General features: G+C 42.1%; 1 protein-coding gene across 3 annotated transcripts; it reads right to left on the reverse strand.

The window, feature by feature from the left end:
- Nucleotides 1-570: 570 nt before the first annotated feature.
- POLR3F (RNA polymerase III subunit F) lies at nucleotides 571-10,657 on the reverse strand. 3 transcript variants are annotated; one of them, XM_032681553.1, is made up of 9 exons: nucleotides 10,605-10,657; nucleotides 9,673-9,790; nucleotides 7,504-7,571; nucleotides 6,396-6,463; nucleotides 5,495-5,607; nucleotides 3,553-3,696; nucleotides 2,695-2,802; nucleotides 1,785-1,976; nucleotides 571-1,221 (listed from the first exon to the last, which is right to left on the reverse strand). In XM_032681553.1, exons 2-9 carry the CDS (start codon nucleotides 9,727-9,729, stop codon nucleotides 1,144-1,146), a joined length of 828 nt encoding a protein of 275 aa, XP_032537444.1. In that variant the 5' UTR covers nucleotides 9,730-9,790; nucleotides 10,605-10,657; the 3' UTR covers nucleotides 571-1,143. The 3 variants fall into 3 exon arrangements, with proteins under 3 accessions (XP_032537444.1, XP_032537442.1, XP_032537443.1); XM_032681551.1 differs by having other exon boundaries at nucleotides 10,564-10,656; XM_032681552.1 differs by lacking the exon at nucleotides 10,605-10,657 and adding an exon at nucleotides 10,509-10,589.
- Nucleotides 10,658-10,968: the final 311 nt, after the last annotated feature.

The following is a 10,968-nucleotide window of genomic DNA, read 5'->3' on the forward strand; positions in this document are numbered from 1 at the left end:
ACAGAGGGGGGAGCCCGGATTCGGCTGACTCCTTCTCTTTTCCTGAGAGGAAATTTTTTTTCCCACGGGACACCTCGCAGAAAACGACTGAGAGAGAGAGACCGACCTGTCTCAAGCGAGGTATTCTGCCTTCGGGACTGCCTGTGGGAAAAAAGACTCCTTCATTGCTGGCTGTGAAGCCATCGGCTGCTGGCTGCTGTGGGCACACAAGGCTACAAGCAGTGTTGAACTGCCGGGACCGGTCTTTCCTTCCCCCACCTTCCCTCCCCCCCGCCAGGTTGCCACGGGTTTCTCTCCCCCCACCTGGGGAATTGGGACTTTGTATTGTTTCTTCTGAAAGTTTTTGATTGCACCATTTGTTGTTTATTCAGCTTTTGTTAATAAAAAGCTGTTCTTTTCCTTTTCCACACTTCCACCTGAAGTTTCTTGATTTCTAAGTTGTAATCTTGTTAAACTACGACAGTATCCATGTATGTGATGCAGCTGCAGAACACACTACTAGAAAATTGATTAGGAATAAATGCAACAGATGCAGCACCAGGCATTAATACAGGAAATAAAGCAAAGATATACATCAGAAAAGTCAGAGTTTTAATGATAAATTAACAGGTAAGAAAGATAATAAAGAATCCATGAATTCTGTTTGACATATCTTTTCCACATCAGATTCTTAGTCTTCAATTAGATGGAAGCTATCATGGGAAAAAAGTGTGAGCTTTAGCACTTTAGCATCCACCAGCAGTATCAGCCTGAAAGCAAAGTTCGGGATCTCATTCTTGGTACCACTTGTTAGCAAGTTTTTCTGATCAGCTAATGGCTTCTTTTCTGTCCTTCAGAATAAGCGTCTGTGGAGCACCCAACACAATCTTCAGAAGTGATGCATCACCACTCAGATGTTCTGTGGCACTTTTCAAGCCACACAACCAACTTTTTGTATGAGAATGGCTTTACATTTCCACTTAAGCTTTGATCTTCAGTCCACTCACAGGACAGCTCACACAACAGATACATTACTGGTTTATATATCATTAAAACAAAGTTGCCCATTCCTGAAATTCCTTACAAATTTACAAGTCCACTTTCAAAAAAAGCAAGCTGCTTTGTCACTTTGGCTGTGAATCAAGTTTACAGTTTTCTTTCACTTTAAAACTCCAACCACTCTGTCATATAAATACAGTTTGATGGAGAAATCTCACCACCTTCATGACAATCATCAAAAACCTGCAAAGGAAAGCCCTGTGTCAGCAGAGTAATTACTTTGTTAGATAGTGCTCACATGTTTTCTGCTTCTTCCCCAATAGGAAAGCATTAGTCTAACACAGGCCAAAATCTAGCCAGCTCTGAGGAAGAAGAGCAAAACAGATCCCCCCATAGTAAATGCTGCAAACAGACATGCTGGCAAGTTTTACCTACCTACCAGTTTACAGTCCAGGGCAGAGAGACCAAAAGCTAGACTGAAATAAGCTAGCTTGTTAAAAACATTGGCACACTTGGGATCAGAAATATAATTTGGAACGGGCTACATTTGACAGCATTCTTTCACATACTGTTCAGTAAAGAGACTGGACCTAAGTAGGAAATACCCTGGTAGACCAGGTGCTTTAGACCAACTAAAGAACCTTCCTCTTACACCATAGCTAAGGCATCACGGGCAACTCTTAAGCACAGTTGGCTTAGAAAACCATGAGGCTCGCTCATGGGCAGAACCTTGCAATGGTCATTTGCAGGACTATATTCAAGATCTGCATGCACACATCTAACCATACACAGAATTAGCTACTCACAGGGCAGAGTCCACAGGGTGTCCTGACTAATCCAGTGGGTTGTATGAGAGGACTAACGGCTCTGTACAACTTCATCTGTCCATCCACACTGCCTACTGTCCCTTCTTTTGCAGCAATAATCGTCATCTCCACTTTTCCATCATATATCAGCGTATTTAAAATAGTTTCAATGTCTTCCATTGACAACTCTACCTAAGAAACAATATGTAAAAGAAATATTAGGAAAGATGGATGCCAGTAAGTCCTGCAAGGAGAAAATAAGCAAACACCATGAGTAACAAATCCTTAGAATTCTAACCTAGCTCAGAAAAAGGCACCATTCTTACTTGGGAACTTTATGGGATTGTGCAGATGCAAAAATAAAAGCAAATACTAATACTACCTCCTACCTACCAAGCACTTATGAATTGCACTAGCCTTGGTTTACCAAAAAGAACTTCACTATGCATCTGAAGTGTCTACATCATCCTAGCATGATACAGTTCCAGTTTTGCAGGAAAATAATTGTGAAAGAAGAAAAAGACAAGACTGCTGAAGATACACTTATTGATGGTGACCAATAATTGTGAAGGTTTTTTTCCCCTCCTTTTCTTTTTCTCTCCCCTAAAACTCCTTGAAATGCACAGGTAAACTTCAGAGAAATGATAAAATATAAACAAGCTGAGACAATTAACAAGGACGTGAATGCTAATTCTTTTATACATCTTTGAAACCCCAGATGTACAAGCTATCCTGGAATCCTGTTCATCAGTGATCCTCCCCAAAAAGCAATAAAGCTTCAAAGCTCACCTCCACTAAACTGTAGGGTTCTAAGGCACTTACAAGACCTTCACATAATCTGCAGTACCCAGCTCCCATAGCAAGTCATGCACTGACAATTTGAACTGTAATAAGATTAATCTGTTCTGACCTTACTGATTCCCAGTTCACAGATGTATTTCCACACCTCATGCGATGAGGCGAATGAACTGTTTCGCTGTATCATGGGGTTCTGTTTGCTTTCTCGAGCTGCCTCTGCCTGAGAAAAAAAGCGAAGATTAGTTATAGTCAGTACTCACTGCCAAGAGCCTCCTTCATGGTTCAGATTCAGGCAGACTAAAGTATAAAAGTTGATTTCCAAACCATTTCTGGGACATGTTTAGCATTTAAAGCCATATCCTTAAGACTGATGTATATGAGACAATGCAGTGCACAACCAAATATAATTTTATACTAAATGACACAAAATGTACACTGCAATTTGATTAATATGAAGGAATATCAGCATTTGGCATTTTGTTGACAAAAAAAAAATTTCTGCTGTACCTAGTGCCAGTTAAAACATATTTTAATGGAATAGACAAATGCTGCAAACTGCAGACATATTTAATGAACAGCAGGCTTCTCCTGCAGTTAGACTAGGGACAATTGTCTTCTAAGCAGAGCTAGCTGATTTGTCTTCTACCCTCTCAGAAATGAGGAGCTCTGCAGGAAACACAGTGACTTTTGCTAGATTTTTTGGTCCCGTGTACTTTGGTGCCTAGTTTGTCATTGGACGTCGGTGATAAAAGGCTTCACTCCTTGGACAGGTTATAAGAATATCCATCATTAAAATGCAACACCATCACATGTGCTGTGACAAAAATAATAGTCCAGTACAGATTGCCAATCTAGCTGCAATAATGGCTAACACCTATGGAAAATTTAAGCCTTGTTTGGTACCAGTTTTATAAAGAAAATAATTACTTGCACAACACAAATGGAAGGTGGCTTGAATATTGACACTCACCTTACTTTGCAGAAATTTAAAACACTGCTGATTTAACACCTCCACAAATTCAGACTCAAAGTCTTGGTCGCTGTACCAAGCGCCACCAGTCACTGACCGGTCAGGCTGCAGGTTATACAGCATATAGACCTTCTTCTTGGATGCCTGTTAGAGAAAGGGGTACAGCTCTCAACAGGTGAAAGTATTCCTCGAGAAAGGAAAATCTAAGCAGATAATTCATTACTCCTATACCTCAGGCACAGCAATTCAGCTGACTCAAGCTATCCTTAACATGTTTGACCCTCTGGTAAAAGAGAGATAAAGAGACAATCACTACATTTCGATTCCTAATCATTTTATAACATAGTGTCAGAGGAGAGAACCCTGCTAACAATATGGACACAATAAAAACCTCACAGAAGATCTGAGTTTAATTTTACTCTATTGACTCTAATCCCTCTCTGTAGTCAAAGGAGAGCAGGAAAGTGTCCTTAAAAGACAGCAAAGACAAATGTAATGGAGAAGCTTTTGACTGTTTCTGCAGGATTGAACCCATTCACAGATGACAAGGATTTATGTGATTAAACCCTGCAGCTAATGTTAGCCCTTGCGAGCCCACTCTTTCCTGCCACACCTAGATGGGGGGAATGGGAATGAATGCTGCTTCAGTCCTGAGAGTAGCAGTCAGTTAAAGGACAATGGTTATCCAAAAGTTGTCCAAAGAATTACTCAACAACTGAAGCAGTTTCAGCAGTGTTACATCCCCTGAATGATTAGATAAAGCCAGCATCCCTCAAAAGAACATGAAAAAGCTACTGCTTTTCTATGTCCAACTTCTCTATTTCCATCTGGTTTACCAGACCCCACAACAAAACAGAATCTCTGCTGAAAACTAGAAGAATGTCCAAAGAACAGGCTAACACAAATGATTTGTAAATAAGCAGGTAAGGGAGAACAGGATACTGCATAAGTATTGTAACAGTGTGATAAACACAGAAAAGGATAAGCCCTACTCTGGTACGTGGACTGTTTGCAATAGGAAAGTAGCTGGAACTTGAATAACTGCAACAAAGTAGAGGAACCAAGACTGAAACAGAATCAAATGTCTTGGAAATTGTTTGAAGTAAACAATACAAATCCAGTATGAACCAGATAACTGCAGGAAGTTCCAGGAGATCCAGAGGAACCTTGCAAAGCCACTTGCAGCTAGGTAACTATATCACTAGTGTGGCTGAGTTTGCTTCAATATCAACAATACCTGATTGTGCAACAGCAACATTGGGACCAATTGAGAAAGAGTAATTATAGACAGGTTGCTTATTTGGGTGGAGACTGAGTGGAGAAAGGAGGAAAGAGTGGTAGAAAAGAGAGTTAACAAACACAAGAAGAGAATAAGGTGTAAAAGTCAGAACAAGGGAGGGCAGGATAAGCAGACAGCAGGACTGTGGATGCATACAGACAGCAGAGAAGCTGACCTGTGGACCCAAGCCCACTGGGATGCTGGGGGAAACCCAGCAGGCTCTGCCCTAGGTTTATGTCCTAAAGACCAGGTATGGGAGTGCAGGGGAAAACAGTGACAGAACTGCAGATTAGCAACAAGCAGTGCAAGGAGGTTTGTGAAGGGTAGCAGAACTGTAATAACAGTTGTGTGCAACAAAGAACTGAGAGAACTAAAACTCCAATTTGATTGTAATGGTATATAATTAATAGTGAGGGAAGAGTGACAGAATTGTATATTAATAGTGATGTTTATTAATAGTATATTGGTTATTTAATAAACATTATAGCCTCTCATATCTGTTGCACCTCAAACCTGCACACTAAAGGCAGAGTCAAACACTGGTGCACAGTGAAAGAGCTGGAGGTAGGATGAGGTTTCTCTGCTCCCAGTCCTCTCTTAAAAGCATACAAAAGAATGCAGCAAGTGTTTGAAATTGTTTTTAAAAAGTCACAAAATACTCACTGCCACAGATTTAACTGCTTTAATTAGTTTCTTGCTTTCCAAATTTTTCAGTATCTTGTTGATCTCCGTTAAAGGCAAATTACTTTTGTATCTAATGTCCCTGCTCCAAATACCTGTTTAAAAACAGAGAAATGAACAGAAAATAAATAGACAGAACCATTTGTTTCTGTACATACTCACAAACCAAAAGCCACAACACTGCTTAACTCACTTGCCTACCACAGGATGTATCCTTGATCCCTACCACTCCCAGCAGAAGGGAGGGAACTGACAGAGGGGATTTGGACAAAACAAACAAGTGAAAAAAGCAAGACATACATATCACAACCACCATACTGTCCTCTTGCCCTTTACCTCTCCTCCCAGAGCTCTTACAAGCGGACTCCATTCACTGCCAACATGAATGCACCACAGAAACGCTCTTACTGACTAGTACTTCTTTGTAACTAAGTAGTGTTTGCTTCCCCAAAAATATGACAACTGGTTCTACCTTCTGACTTTCAACCACGGTGTGCAATGAACGCTAAGAAAGCTCTGTCATTAGCAGTGGTTTCTGCCAGCAGGACACCTGTTAAATCCTGGTTCTGCATTTTCTTTTAAGTAGGGAGTGTTCTGCAGATACTTTGGCTTGACAGTCCCACAGATAACTTGCAATTCTTATTCCAAGTCTTCTAAAAGAGCCCCTCCCAAAAATCAACCAGGACAGGTTATTTTAACAGAGAAACATGTCACCTTCTCTTTAGTTTTTAAAAAAGCAGATATATGGAACATTAGCTACGGATCTGGTATGGGGACTCAAAGTTTTATATTTGTATTGTATGGGAAGCATTTACAAATTTGGATAGGAATGGTTCCATAAGCAAACAGAGTTAGTACCATTCACAATCATAATTTAAACTACCTTTGTTGCCTGCATCTTCTATAATTTGGTAAACCAGCTTCTCTTGATTGTCAGAGCCTTTCATTTTACTGTAAAAAAAGACATATCAAGATTTTTGAAAGGTCCAAAATTTGAAAGAAAATGGAGATTTTTTTTAAAACTGCAAACAAGTACTATAAAACCCAGAAAACAATGCACAAAAAAACCTCTACACAGTAAGCCAGCCATTGGCAAATATAATACATGACAGTAAACCTCTCTGGATCAAGTCAAGCTTGCCAGTGAGAAGCCATAGAAAAGAGAAAAGAGAAAGAAAAATGAAAGAATATGAAAGAAAAAAAAGTGACTAAGCAGGAATCACTCAACTTGTCATAACAATGGGGAACTTGGGGTCACATACTAACACAACTTCAGAAAGTCAAACACAGCACGAAACAGAATTTAAGATAATCTGTCTCTAGACAGAACATCTTCAGAAGGATAGTAGAATGCTCCTAACTCTAGAATATGCCTTTTCACTGGTCCAAGAAAGCATGAACTCAGCAATCCTTTTCTAAAGCATTTGAAAGAAAGGATGATACACCTGCACTAAGGATAATTTTGAAGCATATTTCCTTCCAGAAGTATGTCTAGGCATCTTTTACTCAGGTTTACATAGCCATCGCAAGACACGGTTTGGAGGTACATTTTAATAAATCAAAGAGCATGAGTTCAAGTGGCCTCCTGGGACAGTTGTAAATATCAGTGCTGATCCTGTAACACGAGCAGTGAGGAAGTTCACAGAACCCCAGTTAGCAGAAGGTTTGGTCAGGCTTCAGCTGGGTTTCACCTGAGCATATACATACACATGTCTGCAGAGATCACTTTGCTGTCATTTAGACCAGGAACTCTGCTAGGAAGTTAGAGCTATAGTCCCACGGCACCTTCTGCTCAGTAGAGAACACTACACCTAAAACAGATTTCAGGGTGAGCTCAGGGGAGTTAAGTGTACCCTCCTGAAACAAGCAGTTATGTTCTGTGACATCCATGTGACAGAATCCACATTACACTGATGACTGACTTCTCAGCTATGCTGCATGAGTTGCAGAATTGTGTTCCAAATATATTTATCCAGCAAACATAAGCTTACCTCGCATTTTGAGAATCTTTGATTCTATACAGGAGACCTGCATTGCTCCTGAGAAGGTCCAGTTGCCCCTAGGAGAGATGGGCACAACGCATTTACTTTTCTTCAAAGAGCTTGTTTCAGAAGGTGGCAAAGAATATTCTTAAATTCTAAAATAAAAAACTTATTTAATGTCAACTAAATAATAAAGAAAGAAAACTAACATTTCTAACCACTGGAAACAATAATAGCCTTGAGAATATTTTCTCCCTACAAGTACAATAATATTCTTGAGGATCTTTTTTTTCCTTGACATGTATCCACTTATCATCAGCTATCAGAAATAACAAATAGTTCCTGACCCTTCCCACAACATCTATGCACTTCCTATTACTTCTCCTAACTTTCATATGGTAGGAGGGACATCAAGTTCTTGTGTACTTTACTCTCACTTTCCAACAAAATACTCATTTGCATGGCAATCCAAAAATCACAGTGGAGTTCTACTGTATAAGCTTTCCTACTGGAACTTGGAATTGTTCAAAGTTCTACTTTTTTACTAAGTGGACATCACTGGAAAGCTGCCAACTAGGATGGGCAGTGACTCTCAGAAGCAAGTTAAGGGCATCTCTCACGCACAGAAAAATTTTTCTGCTCTGGACACTTGTGCCTAGGCCAGGAAAATCCTTATTTCCTATTTTGAAGAGGCAAGCAATTAGACAAGCCTAAGAGTGTAACCCTGTATAACAGCATTAATTAACATTTTCATTGCCAGCTGATCCTTTCCTACAGTTACAATCTTGTTTCTTAGAGATTTACATTACCTGGCTGATTGAAGCTCACACTTCAGTGCTCTGCTACAGATGAGGTACTTGAAGATTAAATCAAAGTACCTGATGCTTATTAAGGCTGAGCTCTCACTGCCATTTACCCTCATGTCTGAAGTACTTTCTAGATCTTCCCACATACTCCCCACTTCTAAGCATCAATTTTAAACAAATTCCAAAGACTTAACTATCTTTGAAGCCTCATTATGAAATCTGGACAGCCCTTTCAAAGTTATTGAACACACTTAGTAACATCTATAACAGAACTCATTTATAACAGAAAGACAAAAAAGAGAAAGATTACTTCCAGTGATACCTAGTATGGATCATAGGATCAAAGTTAAGAAGTTTCTTCAGCTAGTAAAAAAAACCAAACCCAAACAAAACAACAAAAGCCAACCACCACACCTTGCTCAGTTTGGATACTTTCCACTATCCTTCTTTCTAAGAAGCAAGTTGCCCTCTTTTTCAAAGTGCTCTCTGGACTGCACCACTCCGACTGTTTTATTTCCTGACTCCACATGCTCAGGAAGCAGCTAGGTATGGAACCAAAAGGAACCTTGATCTTTTAAAGAGCCTGAACATTTAGCTGTTACTCAAGTTTACACTACACTGACACAACAAGACTGAACAGCTACTCTCTATTCTTGAACACTTGGCCGGAGTAGCTGAATGTGATCCTTGCTCCTATCTTAGGCTGACTCCTGACACAGTAAAGAGAAATGCCCAGTGAGGCACAGGAAATTTACAGAAAATACAAAAAAATTCCTTGACATGTTTCACCTGCATGTTATCAGAGTAATCCAAAACCTTGGGATTTTGTGAGGGGTTCAGAGAAGACATATAAGAGCATGGGCTAACATCCATCCTTTTCTCTCAAGCTAATTCATTTTCGATCATTAATGGGCCTTGTGGTTATCACCCCTGGCCATCTTTCCATCTGATGAACCCCTGCAACTATACTTGCACCCAACTGTTACTCTAGACCATTGTAACACATTTTGCTTTACAAAGTAACACATAGTGAAAAGACCAAAAAACTCTAAACACATCCAAAAACCCAAATGTCGTACTTCTCAGTGGTAGCTTCCTCACCCAGTGATCCACATCGATATACACCTCCATGTTAACTTTGTATTGCAGGCTAGAAAGAGTCAGTTGAGGCACACCTTAATTAACTTTAGCAATCTTTAGTGCTTATGGCTACCAAAAGTAAACTATGGCAACTGTATATCATGGCAAATGCTGCTAAATCCAATGGGACCAATCTGCTAGCCCTGCCCAACATGCAGACTGTATGTACAGAGTATGTATGTACGTGCTCTGGGTTGGCTGAGACAGAATGAGGAAGGTGAGATCCCCCTACCATGGAGAGCAGCCTGTTGATGGCCACAGCTCGCTGCTGGGCTTCCATGTGAGGCATGTCATTCTGGATCACCTGGTCTGTGATACCATGAGGGAATTGGTGGCACAGCTCAATAATCCTGCGGGAGGAGAAAAGTGAGTTTAAAGTCATGTTCTGTTGCACCTGAAACCAAATTCAAGTATTAGAGTCAGGATGGAAGAGAGTGACAAGAAAAACTCAGGGCAAAAGTATCCAGCGACTGTTTCTGGTCATGTCTCTTGAGGGAACCCAGCATCTACTCCCTTGTGCTGACAAATACAAACCTGCCTCAGCTGCTGGACCAACTACCTCTGCTCTTGCTGACAACACTGAGCGTGGTGCTCTATTTTACTTTTGTGTTGTTTTCATTATTAACAACATGGATTTAAAGCTCCCTGTATGTTTTATTATACAAAAGGTTCCAATGGAAAGGAACTGGTGACTAGTCAGAGAAGGCAAATAGTGATGAAATACCTTTAAGAAAAAAAACAAAACAACTTCATGTAAAAAACCCACAATTCCCTTTTCCAAGACCAGAAAAAACCACCAGGGCAGCCAAAGGTGACCTGACCCCATCCCCCACTGCCACCTAAGCATCTCTCAGCACGAAACTCTCAGTACCTCAAACAACTGCAACCCTCTCCTTCAGCACCTATTTCCTGACCACACTCAGGCCTCGAACCACAGCTCCCAGGCCTTGAACAACACCCCTCAAGGCACCGGCACGCCCCACGCCTGTCTCCCCCACGCCAAAACAAGTCTCCCTGGCCCCTTGCGGGCCTTCACACACCCCTACTGCGTCCTGCCTCTCCTCTCGCCCGGCAGCCTCTCCACCTGCTACGAGAGAGCCCCCCAGGGCCGCCCGCCCCGCACCTGCTCTCAATATCCATGGGGTCGGGCACCTCCGGCTTTACCTTCACCTCCGCCATGGCGCGGCCGGCCTGGCGCGGCGAGATGACGTTTGAGACGGGCAACGGAGGGGGGAGCAACGACCAATGGGAGCCGGGAGAGGCCGGCGCGCGGCGGCCGTGGAAACGGGACGGCGGCGGGGCCAGGCGGGTGAGCGGGGCCGGCACGATGGGGAGGCAGCGGGGCTGGCACAGCAGGGATGGAGCGGGGCCGGCACAGCAGGGATGGAGCGGGGCCGGCACGGCGGGGAGGTAGCGGGGCTGGCACAGCAGGGATGGAGCGGGGCGGGGGACCAGGCTGGCCGGGAGGGGACGGAAAGCAGGACCTGGCCGCCCTGTGGCGGGAGCCGGGCGCGCTGGGGATGCCGCT

This window comes from Chiroxiphia lanceolata, chromosome 3 (genome assembly GCF_009829145.1).
Source record: "Chiroxiphia lanceolata isolate bChiLan1 chromosome 3, bChiLan1.pri, whole genome shotgun sequence".
Taxonomy (NCBI): Eukaryota; Metazoa; Chordata; class Aves; order Passeriformes; family Pipridae; genus Chiroxiphia; species Chiroxiphia lanceolata.